At 37.2% G+C, this 21,767-nt stretch overlaps 1 protein-coding gene across 9 annotated transcripts in view; it reads right to left on the bottom strand.

Moving 5' to 3' along the window:
- LOC112042945 (disintegrin and metalloproteinase domain-containing protein 22) overlaps positions 1-21,767 on the bottom strand; it is a 422,343-nt gene that overhangs the window by 128,721 nt on the left and 271,855 nt on the right. For all 9 annotated transcript variants that reach the window (XM_052881807.1, XM_052881814.1, XM_052881811.1 and 6 more), the window contains one exon: positions 12,360-12,429. In XM_052881807.1, coding sequence (XP_052737767.1) covers positions 12,360-12,429 — 70 coding nt within the window. The remainder of the gene's footprint in view (positions 1-12,359; positions 12,430-21,767) is intronic.

The following is a 21,767-nucleotide window of genomic DNA, read 5'->3' as shown; positions in this document are numbered from 1 at the left end:
TGCTTTTAACCATATAGGAAAGGGAATATGGAGTTAAGAACCACCACGCTGATTCAATGCGGGGTCAGAATACAACGATATTTCAGCAGGGTTCGAACCCATGACCATCAGTCGTATCTCTCAACTGTAGAGTTATTGAGGCTTAATTAAGTGCACTTGCGCTCATTAATTTCATGAATTCAGTCCAGGCGGCTGATTGCAAACAAACGGGATGCTAATGAAAAACGTGACACTGGCCTGCCGCTCCTCGTGGAGACTGGGGACGATGAAATACAAATTGATTTGCTTCCATTCCGTCTCCATTGCGCTTATTATCTGTTATACAGATTGCAAAAAAAAATGTGCCAATGCATTTGCATTGGCTCTATTTAATTTACTTATAGCTTCAATCGCTCAATGCTAAAGCGGCCGGAATCATCACCGAGGGGTACTGGCTGGTGGTTAGATCACCCCTTTGGATTATTGTCGTAACCACTGCTAATACACACTGTATTATTCCTGCTAGTTGGAGGGGAATTGGAATATTGGCCAGATTTAAAAAAAAGTATCTACAATTTGGAAAATATTCTTCAAAAAAACTCGTTTTATTTATTTTTAATTAATAATTTATTTTTAAAATTTTAAGGCATAAATATTTTTGTATTACTCGGAACAACTAGGTACTATTTTTTGGTGAAAGATAGCTTATATCCTTCTTTGTGTTTGTATGTAGTGGAGTTGGAGAACTATTTTTATAGTTATAAAAGATATATAGTAAAACGAGACCTTGCATTCGAGATACATGTAACTTAGCCTGAAGTGAGTTTTCGCGAAAATATGCTCGCATTTTAAGACATGGCTAAGGTCCCAGGACTGACAGATTATCGTATTCTCCGAGGCATCATTATATCTCCGGGTTGCTTATGAAAAATTATTAAAAAAGTATACTCAATATTTTATTGCCCGTTCCATGACTCGAACCTAAGACCGCATGATACGACACCGTATAGTCTGCCCACCGATCTAACGAGGCATTCAGCAGTAGCATTTTGTAGTTTCTCATATAATTTATACCTCTACAAAAACACAATACAAAAGGCAAGAAGGTTCCCTCTACTAGGTATATTCATTTCTTTGAAGGTATAACAAAGAAAGAAAACTATTAAGAAAAGTATATCTGGGGCCACGAAACAAAATTGTTGAAACATTTTTACATGGCGTATTTTTTCAAAAAAGGAATAATATTATTGCCACAGACAAGGATAAATCCCGCTGTACAAAATGGAGCCGAGGTTTTGACGAGGCCTTTTCTCTGCTCCAATGTTTTTGTGATCATTCACCCGATGTTTTTGTCTTAAAGAAATTAATTTGAGGTTACGCAAACTCAGCGCGAATAAATATGAAAACGCTCTTAATGAAAATCCTGTAGCGGGTGTTCACACTGGTGGCTTTTGACGTGCGGTTTGACATTAAAATTGATGGCGTACTTCGGATCGTCATGCAGGATTACACATTTTACAAAGTTATATATAGCTTGCACTATTAACATTATGCATGGGAATAAACCTTAGACCTCATTTACAAATACATCCTGACGTTTTATTGTTCAATGTTGATTATGTAACCGAAAAACTCGACAAACTCATAAACAAGATAATCCCATCGAGCTTAGCTCAGTAGTCTTAACAAGCACACTGCTACAGTAATGTTAACATCACACTAATATTTTAAAGGTCAGATTTTATATAGCTATGTGTGTGTGTTAGTGTATGCGTGAGTAAGCGTATGCGTGTGTAAGCGTATGCGTGTGTAAGCATATGCGTGTGTTTGATATACCTACACAACCCAACTGCAGAATTAATTTGGAATGGAGATATAGATAGAATAGTGATTTGTCAGGATCAAATTTAACAAGTCACAGTTAAATTAAGTAATTGGCAGAAGCATTATCATAGTATACGAGTGTAATTACACAAATAACCTAATTTGAAATTCATCATTAGGCCCGGGTCTTCGTCATGTCCCAACTCATAACAAATCACAACGGAACTGTCGTCGTAGTAAACATTGTTAAGTACTCTAGATATTACTCGAATATGCAAAAGCTTAATAAGCTAAGCATTTTAGCTTCATCACTGTCATCAAGACAAAGTCAATGAAATAATGTGATATTTTAAAGCGTAGTAGATATAAAGCTCTTTTCAAAGATCTTAGATCACGCAAGGTTTTAGATACTATAAATGTGTTTACCTATTCGCTATTATTAACATATAATAATTGATTAGGTTGTATGAGTCATACAACTTCAAGCAAATCGCACGGCGGAATTATATCATTATGAAAACGCCTTTATGCATTAACTCTTGGATTAAAACGCTATTATTCGCTGACGAGGATTTTTTCAAGATTAATTATTTGTAGACGATCTTAATGTTGTATTTGGATTGCGTAATTAATTTTTGTAAAGGGCTTTGTTTTAAGAAAATTAAATTGAAACAATGTAATGGAAAAAGAGGAAGACGTAAGCCAACTCCTTTGATGCCTTGTTTTAGAATCTGAAGTTCAATACGCAGATCGAGTTCAATAAGATTTTATCTACGAGTAAACTAATATTTGATATTTTTTTCTTTATTTGTTAAGAATAGGCTTCTAAACAACTGGACTGATTTCAAATATTACTTCCACCAACGGAAATCTTTATCAGCGAATAACGAAAATAAGGGATGGTACTATATGTCTATTAATCAAACCAATAAAAATTTAAAAATGACAACAGGCTTATTCACTATTATTAACCGCTAGTTGACATATACAAAATTGAGATTTTATGTAAAAATGTTATCCGGTGCTTACTGGTAGATAGCACACAGTAGTTAAATTTTCAATGTCAACTGATTTGGTGTTTATTTTAATAGGTTGATAATAAAAACCAAAAAAAATAGGCCAGCTGGACTGAATTTTTTTAGAAAACTCATTGGATATACATATATTTAATGACATAATATATAATATTTAACGACAACCCCGCACCGGAAAGCGCAGTGTTGGTCGACCCCCCACTAGGTGTACCGAAGACATCAAGCGGGTTGCAGGGAGCCGCTGGATGCTGGCGGCTCGAGACCGTTTTGTTTGGAAGTCCGTGCATGAGGCCTATATCCAGCAGTGGATGTCCATCGGGTGACAATAATGATGATGAATGATAATATTTAAAATCTTTTTATCCAATTGCCAGCTCGATTAAGTTCGTCATATATTGGGATCCTCTACCATGTAGCTACATGTTAGTGTACTTTAATTTCATTTCATAACAAAAATGTAGTGAGCGGCGCGGCGCTAAAGAGCTGTCATGACCCGCTCCAACAATTTAGAACTCCATTATTTTCCCGACGCTTATGTTAGAACAGTTTTCGGTTGCTTGTCGATATTTACAATGTTCCCCTTTGTGTGAGAGTTAATAAAAATTAATAGAAAATACTCCCACACCTGAAACGAGCGTTCGTTATCAACCCATATACGGCTCACTGCTGAGCTCGAGTCTCCTCTCAGAATGAGAGGGATACGTAAACCAAAACAAAATAAAGAAAAAAGAAATACATGCATAATGAGGTGAAAATGTGACGAAAATCCCTTACGTCAACGCGAAAACCAAGCACTACACTATCCAGCAACTAAGCTCAATTTCCGTATGAATTTCCCGGCAAGGGATTAACAGTCCGGGCCGAGTGTGAGACGCCGAGGAATGAGAAACTGCGAGCTATGCAAACGTACGAGATAACTTAGTAGGGACGTCGTAAAGATACGAACAATCTAACGCTCACCGGCTCTCCGTGTTCACATATCTCTGTGGAATTTAGGGTATGTTGTAACTTTCGAACCCGCTTTTCGATGGATTTTAACTTTTACTCTTAGTTTTCTCATTTGAAAACGTATAAGTATTGATTTCTGATTCGCACTACATACAGACGAATATCTTGGCATTCTAATTCATAATTACTAGTGCAAGTCCTCGTAATTGTCTGCGTTGATTTTTTTCTAATAACTTCCTTTGCTTGTGGTTCCAATACATCGAAGCTAGGTTTAGTTTAATCTATCCATTTATTGTGCTTTCCAAGGAATGGCGATGAAACACCATCGAGTTTTCAAACTCGGGTCTTTTTTTGAAAATTTATTATTTAAGGGGAAAATAATAAACATCGTATAGCCTGACCCAAATCTTGCGATCTGTAGACGAATGTCCTAATTAACACTGTCATTTTACAATAGTGCAAAACTAAAGAAAACAATGTAGTCTCCATAAAATTACTATTATAACTGTCACATTTGTTTGAAAAAATATTTGGGACATAATTCTTTGACAATATTGATAAAAGTATGTCCTTTTACTCAATCATCATTCTCCCCTTCCTCGATTGAAGCCAGGGGCTAAGTTGACCTAATTTGGCATCCTCGTTATTATTCATTGCCACCATAATTACGCCATCCCATAACATTAACCATTGAAGCAACTAGGCAGATAACAGCTCCATCTATCGTACTTGCCTACTTGCTTGCTTTAGTTGAAGATTCGAATTAAACACGACCTTCACCCGTCTGTTTAATGGACAGATGGATGGATATTATTAACCATTATTAATGATAGTTTGGCCAGCAGTTTTTAAGGCAACTTTTTCGCAATGTATTTTTTAACGTACTAAATTTGATATAAAACACTTTTCATCGATTAAACAGATGGGTGGAGGTCGTTTTGAATACGGATCTCAGACTGTAATAAAATGTGACAGGTATCATCATTAACAACCCATATTCGGCTCACTACTGAGCTCGAGTCTCCTCTAAGAATCAGAGGAGTAAGGCCATAGATTTACGAGTCGGTAAGATGGGTAAGGCCAATAATCAACCACGCTGACCAAATGCGGATTGGCAGACTTCTCACACGCAGAGAATTAAGAAAGTTTTCAGGTATGCAGGTTTCCTCACGATGTTTTTTCTTCACCGTTTGAGACACGTGATATTTAATTTCTTAAAATACAAATAACTGAAAAATTGGAGTTGCATGCCCCGGACCGGATTCGAACTTTGACACCCTCCGATTATAAAGCTGAAGAGTTTGTTTGATTGTTTGATTGAACGCGCTAATCTCATGAACTACTGGTCCGATTTAAAAAATTCTTTCAGTATTAGATAGCTCATTAATTGAGAAAGGCTATAGGCTATATATTATCCCCATATTCCTACAGAAACGGAAACCACGCGGGTGAAACCGCGCGGCGTCAGCTAGTCAAATATAAATACCAGATTATTTATGTTTGGAGTGTATTCATCTTAGAAGGTATCCATACATCGTACACGGAAAGTTAAGCTCACAACAATAGAGTTTATTTTCTCAGAAATCTAGATACGATTCAAATACACGCAGACACGACGTTTAGCCCAAAGGAGTTAGTTTTACAAAACTCTAAACATCTTCACAGTGACGTATAGACGACGGGTTCGAAATAAATTGCTTCGATGCTCCTCCTACGGATAAAGAGGGGGGATTCGAGATGGGAGGGATTCAAATTGGATTGAAGGAAGTTTAGATTGGATTGAATTTTCTTGCCACCTTGTTTAATTTAGAAAGGGCGAGGCTTGGATCATGTATGAGCGAAAAATCGAAAAATTTATTGCGTCGATTTGGGCGTTTTATACTGCCACTGTAATAGTTTGTTTCGTTGAAGATAATTGGTATTTGATGTAGATAACTGTTTTGTAGAGACGTGATAGCCCAGTGGATATGACCTTTGCCTCCGACTCCGGAGGGCGTAGGTTCGAATCCGGCCCGGGGCATGCAACTCCAACTTTTCAGTTGTGTGCATTTTAAGAAATTAAATATCACGTTTCTCAAACGGTGAAGGAAAACATCGTGAGGAAACCTGCACATCAGATAATTTTTTTAATTCTCTGCGTGAAGTCTGCCAATCCGCATTGGGCCAGCGTGGTGGACTATTGGCCTAACCCCTCTCATTCTGAGAGAAGACTCGAGCTCAGCAGTGAGCCGAATATGGGTTGATAATGATGAACTATTTTGTAAAATATAAACTCAGTTCTAGGCGAGCATATTATTATCTCGCTAAGTTAGCATCATCATCATCATCATTATCAGCTAATGGGCGTCCACTGCTGGACATAGGCGTCTTGTATAGACTTCCAAATATCACGGTCTCGGGTCACCAGCATCCAGTAGTCCTCGGTCCATCTAGTGGGGGGGTCGACCTACACTGCGCTTTCCGGTTCGGGGTCGCCAATCCAGCACTTTGGGACTCCGACGTCCATCGGCTCTTCGAACTATGTGCCCCGCCAATTGCCACTTAAATTTCTGAGTTCTGTCGGTGACTTTGGTTCTTCTGCAGATATCCTTATTTCTGATTCTATCATACAGATAAACTCCAAGCTTAGCTCGCTCCATCGCCCACTGAGTGACTTGCTAAGTAGTTAATAATTATTACCCCTACATAAAGAAAAACTAGTATCTACGTATATCCGTTGAAATAATCATGTTAGATTATCGTAAAAACTAAAAAAAAATCGGTTGTCTGTATTGTCGGTTTACTGACTATAGTTGAACGTGACAACGTCATGAAAAAATACTGGTTGCATTTTTCAAAAGAAAATATTCCTTTTTCTAAAATACTATTTAATGATTTTCATAGACCGGAATATACTTTTTTTATTTATTTCTTGTAAAAAAAGTTGGCTATCCTAGAGCGAGGGAACGACGCATGACGTTATCTTTTTCGAGTGTGCAGCCGGCTCGATCGAATTATAAGACGTTGTCACGTCAAAAACATTACGATTTGTTTTGTTTGATGTAAAATGGTGCACTTTAGGTTATTTCGTTGCCATAACTATTTTAGATGATCACTAAAACGAAAATACGATAAAAAACGATTGTAGTGACTCATTATCTGAATGATACACTGAGAGCAGGTGTTATCGTAATCAAGAGTTAACTTGTCATCGAATAACCATAGGCCTATAGCAGTCGAAGTAACGCCTGTAGGGGTCATCAAAATATCTATTTATAAGAAGTGTTCTTATTTAAAAGCACTCTATTTGATTTGAGCGCAGTGCCCGGAGCAAGCGGAGGGTAATTCATCATCTCTGAGTTTCAATAATGGAGGCTACCGCAGCAATAATAGCCCGAATATTCTATTCCGCGTTGCTACTCGTTCTAGTCGTCGTCATTAACCCATATTCGGCTCACTGCTGAGCTCGAGTCTCCTCTCAGAATGAGAGGGATTAGGCCAATAGTCACACACGCAGAGAATTAAGAAAATTCTCTGGTATGCCGGTTTCCTCACGATGTTTTCCTTCACCGATTGAGACACGTGATATTTAATTTCTTACTCGTTATAGTAGCGTTATATAATGTTTCAAACTGCTGTAGAACTAGCATAAGTTTGTAAAATGGTGGTAAATAAAAAAAATAAAACTTGGCTGAGTTTGTTGTGGGCTCTTCTCGGACCAAGGCGCGTTTAACCCTCGTAACTTTAATTTTAAGTTTTCGATTGATTATTACCACCGTTATCTTAAGTTTATTATTACCTAACGTTTCGAAAGAGCTTGTAAACTAAGCCTATTTGAAATAAATGAATTTTGACTTTGACTTTGATAGTAGGTATATTCACTTCGGTGTACTTTAATTAAATTATAATTTAGTGAAGTTATAACTTCGTATGGAAGGGTAGACCGCTTCGTAACGTATCGCGTTACGGCGCCACTTTGTCTGGCTTACTTTTCTCTCACGCATACGTTAGCAGGTTTAAGTTATCACTTCTGTCGCCCCGAAATGCACAACGTTTCTTTTTTACCCGACTTCAAGAAGGGTTATGTTTTTCTCGCGTGTTTTTATGAGTGTATGCAATATTCTTTTAACCTCATATCTCCCAAACCGCTGAACGGATTTACCTAATTAATATATTGTTACATAGAAAGACGAAACAATAAACATTTTAGATAGAAATAGAGAAATGCATAGATATTTATAAATTTATAAATTTTCAATTCAAATAAAACTGAACTTGCAAAGACGTACCGCCAAGCTATTTAGCGTTCTGGTACGATGTCGTGTAGAAACCGAAGGGTTAGATTAGGTAGGATGCAAATCCACGCCGGATTTTCATCGTACGTAACAAGTTAAGTTTATCTAGTAAGATAATGGCTATCTTGTAAAGAATAATTAAAATAAAAACTTTAGCAACCACATCTCTGGCCAGGCTTTATTTCAACACAGGCCACGCCAGCTTTCTTCTAGTCATCTCTTTCTATTCTTCCATTTACTCAATTATTGAAGTCTAACTTTATTAATCATACATTCCCAAGCAGTTATAAAGGCAGTATTACGAACGAAATTATGACTAGTGATGCACAGTCGTCACGCCAGTGAGCACTTTGAGAGGCTTTTTATTTTTGACAAATGAACCGGCAGCTTGTCGGCAACAGCCATGATGTATGTAATTACTCGTCCACGACGACTTTGTGCCCGGCTTTAATTAAAGCTCGAGCGAAAGCGGCATCGATGCGAGCTATTTGTAGAACTCACGAGCTTTAGCGAGCGGAAATATTGTAATAAGCGTCACGTGCTAATGTGTTGTAGAGATTGCTGATCGATTGAAAATGAGGTTCGATCTATGTTATGTTTTGCCGCTATGTTTAAGCGTCGCATACATTTGGTTATAATTGACGTCAAGATGTGATACTCTATTTGTACTAGATTGGCGACGCAGCACAACAAAGCGCGTCGTTGAAAGCTATAGCATGTAACTTAACTTATTGATGGTTTGTGTAATTCGTAGATTACCATCAAATGTTGAAATGATAACAATGAGTGTGCTGTCTGTCTGTGTGTTCGTTATAGAAACAAAAACTACTCGACGGATTTTAAAGAAACTTAGTACAATTATTTTACATACTCCTGGGCAGGTCATAGAGTACTTTTTATTACGATACGATCAATAGGAGCAGAACAGTGAAGAGAAATGTTGTGAAAACGGGGGAAGTTACTCCATTTTTACAGCGATACTACTGTAAGGGCTGAATTAAACAGGTCTAAGGGCGGACGAAGTCGCGGGCCACTGCTAGTAACAAATAGAATAAGTACTTATGGAATGGAAATAAATAAAGCTAGATATTCACGTGCAACAGCCAATCACATAGTCAAGTGTGGAAACGGCACAGAAGGAAGAAATCAAGATATTGATTTCAACGTAAACATGTGAGTTCCTCGGAAACAGATTTTGTCAACATATTTTTATGTATTTTTAAAACATTACCAATAATCCTCTTTCTCGAATTAAGTGAAAAGCCGTACTAAAATGGATAATAATCCAACTTCTAAAACTAGAACCTACTTCACGCATTTGAGTTCACCTCTTAACTGTGGAGCTATAGATGATTCTTCACTTAATCACTGTCAATAAATAATTATTGCTGAATATAATTAATAACCATTCCATTTCATTTCGCTTCCAACCGAAGGATAAGAAAATTAAATGATTAATCACTTTCAAGTGGAACGCTATCCCAACTCAAGACTGTTTGAATTTAAAATCCAAGAAACTTAATCCAAGAGTCGATTAAATTTTCAAAGCCTTGAATTGGTATTGGTCTATTAAAACTTCGCCAGCGTCACACAGGCCGGCTCTTGGCCTATCTAACCTGTCAATGCCACGAAAACTTTTGAAAGTTACTTTATTTGTTCGGTTTGTTTTATAAACCTTTGTTGATGTTGTGAGAAAATTTCCATTGAGTTATTTTGCATCTCGGGAATATTATTATTTTTTATTTATTCTTTACAAGTTAGCCCTTGACTACAATCTCACCTGATGGTAAGTGATGATGCAGTCTAAGATGGAAGCGGGCTAACTTGTTAGGAGGAGGATGAAAATCCACACCCCTTTCGATTTCTACACGACATCGTATCGGAACGCTAAATCGCTTGGCGGTACGTCTTTGTCGGTAGGGTGGTAACTAGCCACGGCTAAGGCTTCAATCGGCCCAGCCGGGGATCGAACCCAGGACCTCCGTCTTGTAAATCCACCGCGCATACTGCGCCACGGAGGCCGTCAAATCCAGTCCAGTGGTTAGCCTATGTGGTTTCGGAACACGAGATCTTGGGTTTGAATCCTGGATCGAGCTATGTCGGTAGATGTTAACGTGATCTCTGAGACTCGAGTTGTAACACCACAAAATTTCCAACTAACTACTAAAGTTTTGTGGAAAAAATTAAGTGCTCATTTTTTTATTGAAACGGACTTGAAACCAGAACCTGAAGATCCGAAGCTACATAAGTTAATCACTGAGCAATGAGGCAGTTGTATAAATAGTAAACAATCATCCAAACACGAGTTTGATCAAAGTATGCATATCACGATTGATTCAACTTCAAAACTGTTTTCATAGTTATGATTTACAAGTTACAACCAGTTGTTTAGTTTTGTGTAAAGTTTCTGTGAATTTCGAAAATTGTTTTCCACTGTATCGGGTTGTCTAGCACTAACTGTCCGCTTCAATTTGTCCAAACTAAACAGTAAGAGTGCTTCGTAAAGTTTGTGCAGATGTACAAGCGATTTGCTTTGCTGCGAGAAACTACTTTCGTGATTATATAAAGCGGAATTCTGTATAATGAAGTCGCTTTGAGAGAATCTCTGGTGTAGCTTAATACACGTAGGGTCTTGGGTTTGATTTCCAAATAACATTTAGTATCTGGTTACACCAGCGCTTAAATTCTCATATTTCTTCATCATCATCATCATTATCAACCCATATTCGGCTCACTGCTGAGCTCGAGTCTCATCTCAGAATGAGAGGGGTTAGGCCAATAGTCCACCACGCTGGCCCAATGCGGATTGGCAGACTTCACATACGTAGAGAATTCTCAGGTATGCAGGTTTCCTCACGACCGTTCCTTCATCGCGCATACCTCCGTGGCGCAGTGGTATGCTCGGTGGATTTACAAGACGGAGGTCTTGGGTTCGATCCCCGGCTGGGGCGGTTGAGGTTTTCTCAATTGGTCCAGGTCTGGCTGGTAGGAGGCTTCGGCCGTGGCTAGTTACCACCCTCTACCGACAAAGACGTACCGCTAAGCGATTTAGCGTTCCGGTACGATGTCGTGTAGAAACCGAAAGGAGTGTGGATGTTATCCTACTCCTAACAAGTTAGCCCGCTTCTATGTTAGATTGCATCGTCACTTACCATCAGGTGATATTGTAGTCAAGGGCTAACTTGTAGAGAATAAAAAAAAGAAAGTAATATGCGGTCATATAAAGTTACATTTTACATGCGGGTAGAATTAAGTCGATTAATAAACTGGTATTTGAATAAAATGTAACAGTAAATCTTTCTCAACTGCGAAAATCACTACACAAAATTGGACATCAATTTGTTCAAACTCTAAACTTTGTGTATAAAACTACTATCACAAACTGCACCATTCATTTTCTACCGATGTTTCTCGCACCTCTGCAACTTTACTATTGTGTTTACCGATGTGTTCATCGTAGAATTCATCCTTGAAATATTTTGACTCGATGCACGTCATACAGATTAGTTATTAGAGAGTGTAAATACAATCTTTATGCATTTCGTGATATCAATGGACGTCCAGAGATGGACATCAGGTGTTATAAAGACTTCCAAACCCAACGTTATTGCGTTGTCTGTAACTCTTTGAGCTACTTAGTTATAGGTTGGTGTAGTTAGTTCTGTTACGAATCTTTTCATTTTATACTCGATTAGCTTAAGATTTACTTTTAGGGATACTCAGACTGAGTATCCCTAAAAGTAACAGTCTGACAGTTTATTCTGTACTTCTTGTATTTTTGTAAAGGTTCGTATAACAAAGCAAATTCTGCGCAGATAATTCACGGGTTAGTTCGTCGTTGCGCCAGCGATGCAAGCTGGGATGCGTTATTCGCAATACACCGCCGTCCGCTAGAGGAGTCGTTTCATCCGCACCACTTAATCTTCCGCGCCCGCTCTCTGCCAACGATTAAAACTTTCAAAATGAATCTCGAGTGCGCTTTAAAGCGCATAATTTTAAATAAAATTGCACTGTGTCATATTTTTACCGCTCCCCGTCGCCGTGTGTGACGTTGAAAAGGCGTAATTAGGGTCTAGACTAGAAGCGGCTTTGAGGATTACCATCTGTGGCATGACAAAACTTTAGGACATGTTATTCTGTGCACGTTAGCCACATCTTTACACATCTTTACATCTACATGGGCAAGTTAAGTTTGAATGTGTTGAATGGAAGAGAAAAACAATGTTATGTTGTGTCTTTATTTAGCGTAGGAGATGATGAAGATGATGAAATGTGAATAGAAATAGTTCAAAGTACTCACCGTTCTAACTTCACTTTCAGCACCGTTCGCGAGGTATTGTGTTTGCTTCAGGTTTGGGGCAAGGAGTTGCCTGAAACAATTAAATTTAAATTTAAATATAAAGATAAATAAAGTTAAAATTCTAGTTCAAGATTTAAAATTTTATATTAAATACCTAATTAATAAACAATTTCTTTTTTTAATTCTAAATTAGTTTATCTGCGTGTGTTCATATCAACTGATGGAGGTTCAAAGCATAGGCGCTATGTAGTAACTTCAAACACAAAAATTAAATATAATTATGCTTAAACTAGCGGACGCACGTGACTTCGTCCGCGTGAAATTCAATTTTTCACAAATCCCACGGGAACCATGGATTTTTCCGGGATGAAATATGTGCCTATGTTTACTTATATCCAGAGTAAAATCTATTTCTATTCCAAATTTCAGCCAAATCGCTTTCCATCCAAACACACATCCAAACAAACATTCATATAAACTTTTGCGTTTATAATATTACTAGGATTTTTAGAAGACTCAGAGGTGATTATAAAAATAAAAAAACTAATGTCGAACAAAGGTTATGATTCACAACATTTGTCAGGACAGCTTAATTAACAAATCAAACTGTAACCAAAATAAGCCCCTAGAATGGCATGACCTTGAGTGAAGTCACTGCATTTAACCCTACACACATCGTTCACAAGTGCGTATGAACGATGTGTGTAGTGTTAAATGCACCTTTGACAGATATATAACACTTTCCACTCAAGTCACTCTCCCCGTCTATTCCAAGTAACCCATAAAGAATTACACAAACAATAAAGTCAAAAGCATCCTCTAAGCAAACGCGTTCTACCATACTGAAATATAAAATATTTCAGTATGGTAGAACGGGTTTCCAGATCCAGCTTCTAAGAAAGGTTTTCTTAGTGTTCATTTACACGAACGGTAGTTGCTACCGACGACTGCAGTCGACTGCCGCCGAGACGTCGCCGACTGCAGTCGACTGCGGTCGTCGGTTGAGTTGCAAGTGTAAATGAACCCTTAGTTGTTATTGTATCTTATCTGATAGACAGAAAGTTGTACGAATTTACAAGTATGAAGTTTCCAAAATTTCGCCACATTTAAAGCGGTACCTAACAACTCAACGCAAATTTTGAATTTGAATTTGAAATTCGCTGATACTCCCTGGAATCAGAGAGACGTTAACCGTCTTGTGTTAAGAAACAAAAGCGTACACAAAATTATACTGACAAAGCAAGAGAACAGGAAACGAAGTGAGCCAAGTTTCGCTTTGCCAATAAATTATACGGTTTGCAGTCAAAGGTAATCAGTACAGGTTATATAGTTATGCTGCTAAGTAATTTGCAATGCCTTTTGCCTTTGTCAGAGTACTTTGTTGGCGGTTTCAAAGTTTAGCGTACTTTCATAAACAATTATATTTTTAAATTGAAATACTAATTAACTAAGTATAGTAAAATTAGGGATCTGATGTCTTACTTCACCATCATCAATAATAATCCAAATGCGGCTTACTGTTGAGCACGAATAGTCTTAAAGTGAGAACGGTTAGGCTAATAGTCCTCCGCGCTGTCCCAAGCGGGCTAGCTTATCAACGCCTATTTCACTATCAACGCCTACACGGCTCGCTGCTGAGCACGAGTCTCCTTTCGCTGAGAGATGGGTTAGGCCTAGTCCACCACGCTGGCCCAATGTGGATTAGCAGACTTCACAGACGTAAAGAATTGAAAAAAATCTCAGGTATGCAGGTATTGTTCTCGATGTTTTTCTTTCACCGTTTGAGACACGCGTATTTAATTTTTTTTAATGCACATACACGTATATACACAGTTGCAGGTGCTTGCTCCGAACCGGATTCAAACCCAAAGTCCGAATCTAAGCCAGATATCACATCTAATAGGCTATCACGGTTTCAATGATACCATAGTATTAGAAAAATAGTATACAAGTAAATCTCAATCTAAAAAACAAACTTGAGTAAAAGCTGATAGCAAAAAAGCTATATGTTTTTCTTTTAAAAATATCCCGTACGTTTCAGTTTCACCGATAATTTTACAAAGTCAGGCTCAATACATCGGAAAATATATTCACCAAGCTTTAAAATGAAGAAGGAAAACAAGCTACAAAAGTTGCCAGCTTATCTTGCAGCGTCAATATTAATTTGAACCACCCGCTTTATCCTTCAAAACTTATTGATGGCCGCTGTGGCAAGATAAATTGAACCGTGTCACTATGTGATAAAGTCCGAAATTTATCACCGCTCCGTTTACAGTCACCAGGGTTACGGGTTTACTGGGATTGTCCTGAAATGTTTGGCTTAACTACTCTAGTGATACTGACGTTTGGGTTTTAAAAAAAATGTACGTTAGATTTATGACTTAGAGTTATATTTTGCTACAGATTTGCTTCATTTGTACACAATTAGATAATATCTCACTTTAGAAAATGAATGAATTAAACGAATTTTTGTTTAATCTGAGAAAAAATGTTAAAGTTTTTATTTATATAAATATTTCATAAACCTTAATGTCCTCTTTCTTACTCACATTCAAAACATATTTAGCTCATGCTCTAGAAGAAACTTATTTGAGCCAATTTAGAAAATACAAAACATAGGAGCAGGTTACAGTTACTTTGCGAAAGTTCGTTATACAACGTGGTAATTCAATAATTTATATTTAAACAGTAAATTAAATCTAAATTGGTTTAAGTTAGTATTCTTCGCGAAAATTGTCTATGTCAATTGTCCTGAAGTTAAGAGTGAAACTTACTTAAAGGGTCTTTCGTCAGGTCTGTGTAGCGTTCTTACTTGAATTTGTGAGTTTTTCTGGTATAGTAAAAGCTGAAAATTGCTCCCAGTTCTAGGTCCCAGGTCCAGAGTTCTAGGTCATAAAGCAAAGGAACAAAATGCGCCTTAATTACTTTTTTTAAATTACCGACATAATTAAATAGATATATCCCACATAACGATCCCAACATGGCCACCCGACTCCATGGCTAAGGGTGTTCATTTATTCGGTTGCACGTCAGATGGCGTTGTTAATGAGAGTAGTGACGTCACAGGCGCGATTATTGGCAGCCATTGTTGTAAACTACTTTGATCGACAATAAAACACGAGGCTCTCTCTTTGATCACCCTCCCTTTAGATTTGTGACCTTCTAGCAGCTAGACTAGATTCGCAAATAAAAAAGAAAATGTTAAAGCGCTCTGAAAAATATTTACTGGTGTTTTTTCTTTTATTAATTATTTAGTACCAATATTAGTTACATACAAAAGTAAAATGAAAAACAGTGAAACACTAATCTCTATAAGAGATCTCTGAGTGACCCTTGGCAGTGGGAGAGGTTGTAAACAAAAGGATATTATGTATATATTTTGTTGTTTTAGCTAACGTTTGTTTGTTGTTTTAGCTATCTATGTACCTATATCTATGTAAGTACTTACCTATTTTATACCAAAATTAACTCTGCTAAAACTAGCTATTTAGAACGTAAAGATAAAAGTGAATAGCTTGATTAATTTGAATATTTATAACCTCCTAAACAGGTTAAGTTTTAAAAATAAGGAGCTAAAAATCTGCCTAAATCCTCCTCCTCCAAAATCCACCAGAAAACCCATGTGGTTGTTTTGTATGGGAATAGTCACTTCGAATATTACTTTTAAATAGATGACGTTCGTGGCAGACCAGAGGGCCTAGTGGCAGTTTGATACTGTGACGATCGCGATAACGTAAACGCAAATTTCTAAGGAATCCAAACAGCGCCATCTAGTGGCACTACTGCACAACTGTTTCAATTCCATATAAATTCGCGTTTACTTTAACGTGATAGTAACAATATGAAAACATTGAAAACTTCCACTAGGCATACTGTCGTCATGGATGGTTGAGTATTCTCCTTTTTGACGAAATGTATATATATATATATATATATATATATATAGAAAACTGGTGTACAGCAGGACGTCTGTCGGGTCAGCTAGTTTAAAAAATAAATATACTTTTTTGAGTTTTGTTCGTTGTTACTGAGGAATATATTTCATCCAATTTGTACCCGGCATGTAAGACCGAACAGCGCAGTTGGGGTCAGGGCTCGATAGCTCACTGGGCGGTACTTTGTTTGTTTTAAACAACATGCTATACAGAAGGTATTGATGTCCGTGGTACTTTTAGGTACAGTTTTCATCAAAAAAGTGGCTTGGAGTCAATGAGATTGGCTTTAATCTTCGCTCAAGAAGATAAGTTAGTGTAGAAGATATAATCAATATTGTAGGAAATAGTAGTCTAAGACGGAGATGACATCGCTTGATCTCGTGTTGGCTCGTGCCGACGCTAGGTGGCGCGACTAGTTTCCGTAAAGAGTAAAGAGTAGGGAGTTAGAGAGGGGTAGCGATCGGTTGGCGGAAACGACTTGCGATATATGGCGCCCGTCGTACAGTCGGTCGGTTGTGTAATTTTTTACTGGTTACTTGGGATATGCGGGGAGAGTGACTTGAGTGGGAACGGGGAGTGTTAGTTAACTATCAATCTTCCATCTTTGACTGCATCATCACTTACCATCAGGTGAGATTGTAGTCAAGGGCTAACTTGTAAAGAATAAAAATAAAAAAAAAATATCAAGGGATCCCTTAACCCTACATACAACGATCACAAGTTTGTGACACGACTTGCGATTTAAGGCGCTCGTCGTACGATCGGCTTCATGCAACTTTGATTTTGAGTTTTCGTATTTAATTATCACCATTAACTCATGAGATGACATTTTTGTAAACTAAGCCTAATTGAAATAAATGACCTTTGACTTTGACTTTTGACAACTTTTATGATTAAAGCGATCGAAAATCGAACCCAAGATGAAAAGTCGTATACAAAATGTGCCACAAAGGTCGAGTTAAGAGCGCGCAGCGCGTCGGTACGATATGGATAAAATTCGAAGCGCAAACGAGACGCCGAATTATGACTTTCGCCTGAGTGAAAAGCACGGAGCGATGGACGCGCGACGCAAATTGCAAGTAAATTAAACAACATAAAGAAAAACAAAATGGCTATGTTCAAGATATATACCTAATTTTCTATACAAAACAAAAATTTAAGAAAATAAGTTTACTTTTCCTGAGATTGAAAGCAAAATGTGAGCAAAACATGTATTTTTCAAAAAAATAAACTATCGGGAAAAGTTTAACAAATTGTGTATTTTGTATAGTCATAACGAAGCTAACACTTGAAATATCATATACCCAAATATCAGGCTCCTAACTTTTCCAGAATCTGAGATCCAGAACCATTTGTAACCACCAAATTACTTTTATTTGTATTGTACACTCTTAACAGCAATATCAAAATGTAGTACACGACGATTCCCGGTATTCGTCCACCGAAGCATGGAAATTTTGTGGTAAACAAATTTCGGCAATAAATATTTTTCATGTAGCAATATATCGGGGAGCGTGGCCCAAACCGTAACATCGAGTTGAAATCTAAGAGCGTCCGCTAAAATAAAAAGCTTTATATTTCTTGTTTAAATTAATATAATTGTAAATAGCCACCTTTCTTGGTAGCTGTTCTCTGTGGCGACTGTCAACTGTCAACTGTCACCTGTCACCGGGCTTTTAAGAGGGAAAAAGATTGTCTTGTGATTGAAGATTGTGTATAGAATTATTAAAGAATGTGTAATACCAAAGTACTTTAAGTACTTTGGTATTACAGAATCAAAGTACTTTAAAACAACAGTGATTATCTAGCTAACAGTGTAACAGCTTTAATTGTTGTTTCTAAACTACAAAACAATAAATAAAAATTCTCTTAACTTACAGTGTATTGTTATTTTAACATAAATAACATTATATAATTATTTAAAAATAATTGTTGTGCTGTGATTTAATCACTCTTTGATTGATGGTAAAAGCCTCCTCTATAGCAGACCATCCTACTTCTGTATTTAACTTAATAATTGGACTCATGATTTCCCAGCACTTTTCACTACGTAACTTAGACTTATATAATACATATTTAAGTCAAAGCAAGGCCATTTGGTAGGTGTGTCAAGAAATGGCTTACTTTTTTATAAAGTCAAATTACATTTTTACGTATTTAGATATACCGGACCAAGCGGAAGACATAGTTAATGGTAAGTGGAAAATCTTTAATCCCCCCTCCTCCAGAATCCTGGACATCAAGTCTTTCATTTGGTTAAACATATCCTGATCAAACACTTTGTGCACACCACTTGTCACGTAACTTACTTACCCAGCGTTGAGCGCTTGTGACTTGATCGGCAAATATTCTCGAATATTTGCCGCGGGCCATTCCGCCTAGGGCGGGGTCATGGCGGATTTCCACTGACTTTGTGGCGATAGAAAAACCCTTTTGCCGTGATTTTACAGAAATTCCTCACTCTTCGAAATATCGAACATAACATTTGCGCCCAAATACCTACTTTACTTGAGCATGTAAAGCTTTGTTATGAAGATATTTAGGGTCTTGTCTGGGGCTCAGGGATTTACCGAGATATTTTACTTGTATACAAATTGTAGCACCTTTACGAAGTACCCTTTATTTTTCATCATGAAAAATTAAACCTAAGTTTGATAATAGTCTAAATACTTATGGTTATAATATAACCATATTAACAACGCGCTTCTAAATTTTATATCTAGCAATTAGTTACTACATAGTATAAATATAATAGTTATGTAGCTATTTTACATGAAACAATATGAACACAGTAGCAATTTTACATTTACATAAAAGTATATTTTAACAGGAAGTGCGTCACAGGGATATGCTGGATGCAGGCGGTTCAGTATCGTGATGTTTGGATGTCCCTACAAAAGGGTTATGTCCTGCAGTGGACGTCCAACGGCTATGATGATGATGATGAAATTTCGCCTTTTGCAGCATAGATAAACTGACAACAAAACCAATGTCAAAACAAATCACAACAAAGTGTAAGTTGTAATGTCGAAATATTTTAAAACCTTCCAGAACAGAGGGTACCTTGTAACGCAATAAAAGAAACCCATAAAACCTTTTTCTATACCTAAATCAACGTACCTAACTATATAAAATTTCATGTAGATCGGTATAGTAATTAAGGCTTGACCACAAGTCACATTTACATTTATAATATTTGCTAGAATTAGTAAAGATACAACGACTTACATTTAAACAGTTTCTCTGAATGAAACAAGTATAAGATATTATAATTTGTTCCTGTAAAAGATCGTGTTACGTGAAAGTTCAGACTTAGACGCTTCTTAATGAGTTCACGTTCACATGAGCTTCACTTTAAGTATTAAATTTGATAAGTATGCAAAACCCGGTGTAATTACTTGTACGTGTATACGACGTTAATATCAAATGTACTTGGAAGTGTGATTTGTATTAAGTCGAAATAGCTTAAGGGGTGAAAATTTGATGTAGTCACCTTGAGCAAATATTGCCAAAGTTTAACTTGGTTTAGGTACTTCAAATAATCGTATTGGAATTTCTAGCACTTTCAAAATCACTTTAGAAAGACGAGGCTTTACCTATAATTTACAAATATACGCACAAACGAATCGTCCTTCTTTTAGGAGGTAATATGGAGCTTAAGCCCACCATGCCACTCCGATACCGGGCTTTGGGTGTGAGCTTTGTTTGACTCAATAACTATCACTACCAAATGATATTAATAAAGCCGAATTCGTCGGATGGGGCCCTAGAATTGTTTTTTTAACGTCTGAGCTTATAACGTCTTCGGACTGTGGTATTTTGCCCCCTGTCACCCCATAGTAACGCCACCGATAGGGGTCGAAGCCTGAAGGCTTCGTGCTAAAAGTAGGTAAGGAGGCTGTACTGGGCAAACAAAATGAGATTTTTAATAATACTTAAAGTCATAGTGAAAATCTATTTATTTCACAATTAGGCTTAGTTTACAAGCACTTTCGAAACGTCAGTTAATAATATTATTTGATAATGGTATTAATACTTCGTCGAAAACTTATAATTAAAGTTACGGGGGTTCTCAACGTGCTTCATTATAAGTTAACACTAAATCCATCACTGGGTTTGTATCAGTCCGCGGTAAGCTGAAAAGCGTAAGTATGTATTTTATACGGTTTCATGTGGTTTTCACCAATAGGTAGAGTAATTTGTCAAAGTTTTATGTGTGTTGTGTATGCTGTTATTTTAAGTAAATATCTATTGAAATGGAAATAACACTACAATTATTAGACATGTCGGATCAATCTTTTGAGATAACAAATCAATGAGTAGGCTATCTGGCACTTTTTTAAATAGTCCTAAATTGTTCATTATCTATTTTTTATCGTTTCATGTTACGTAAACACTAAACCTTAACCGAACGATTTAACTACGGTATGTTTGTCAAAATTATTAGTTATTAATTAGTTTGACGTTTATTCCTTTAATACAAGTAACACTGTGGTTCAACGCGGGCAAAGTCGCCGGCTCACGCTAGTAACACTATTATTATTAAATACGAAACTTTGTGTGTGTAAGTGTGTATGTATGCTTGTTCCTCCTTTACGCAGCGACTACTGAAGCTATTTGGCTGAAATTTGGAATGGAAATAGATTTTACTCTGGATTAACACATAGGCTACTTTGCATCCTGGAAAAGTCTACGGTTCCCGTGGGATTTGTGAAAAACTGGATTCCACGCAAACAAAGTCGCGGGCGTCCGCTAGTTAATAATAAATTTGACTTTGACTTCACAAGTACTGACATAAGTATATCATATTAATAATAGGAGTCAAGTATACCAATTGAATCGTCAAATTATTGTGGGCAAGGAATCGGCTCACCCTTTTTTACCCTTTTCAATGGCGAATAGCAATCTATACATTTATTATTCCGTCTTGTATAGCGGACCTTTTGAATGCCGAATATAAACATTCGAATTCGTCGTCAAAAGAACGATAATCAACAACCTTAGAATATTTCGGTCGACCCTTCCACTGGAATGGACAAAAAAGGGAAAGAGAAAGTATGACACGAGGATCGAGGGTTCCGTAGGCTTTTATGTTAATTAATAGATATGTCGTTTTGAATGCATTCAAAACTTTGCGACATTCTAAAATTTGCACATGAAAAAATGTATCTCTTCTTCCTTACTATTTTTTTTTCTGCCGGTCAGTACGGAACCGCAAAGCATTTTTCTTCTTCTCTTTCTTTTCAACGCGTTCTCTTTCCTCTCACCTAATCATGATAGCTCTCAGCATCTGTGAGTACTTCCTCAATTCCTCCTCGTCTGCTAGCATGCGTGCATTGAGGTTTTGCGCTTCCATCGTTCCTATTGGCCCTTGGGCTACTGTTCTTAAATCAGCGCAGACATTCGAAGATCGCATGTCTCGGGGTGTTCTTCTCGCCGCAAAAATAGCCGTTTTCACTGGGTGCCTTGCCAA

The sequence above is a fragment of the Bicyclus anynana genome, chromosome 5, assembly GCF_947172395.1.
Source record: "Bicyclus anynana chromosome 5, ilBicAnyn1.1, whole genome shotgun sequence".
NCBI lineage: Eukaryota > Metazoa > Arthropoda > Insecta > Lepidoptera > Nymphalidae > Bicyclus > Bicyclus anynana.
Note: the sequence above shows the minus strand (reverse complement) of the source record. Positions and strands in the feature narration are given on the sequence as shown.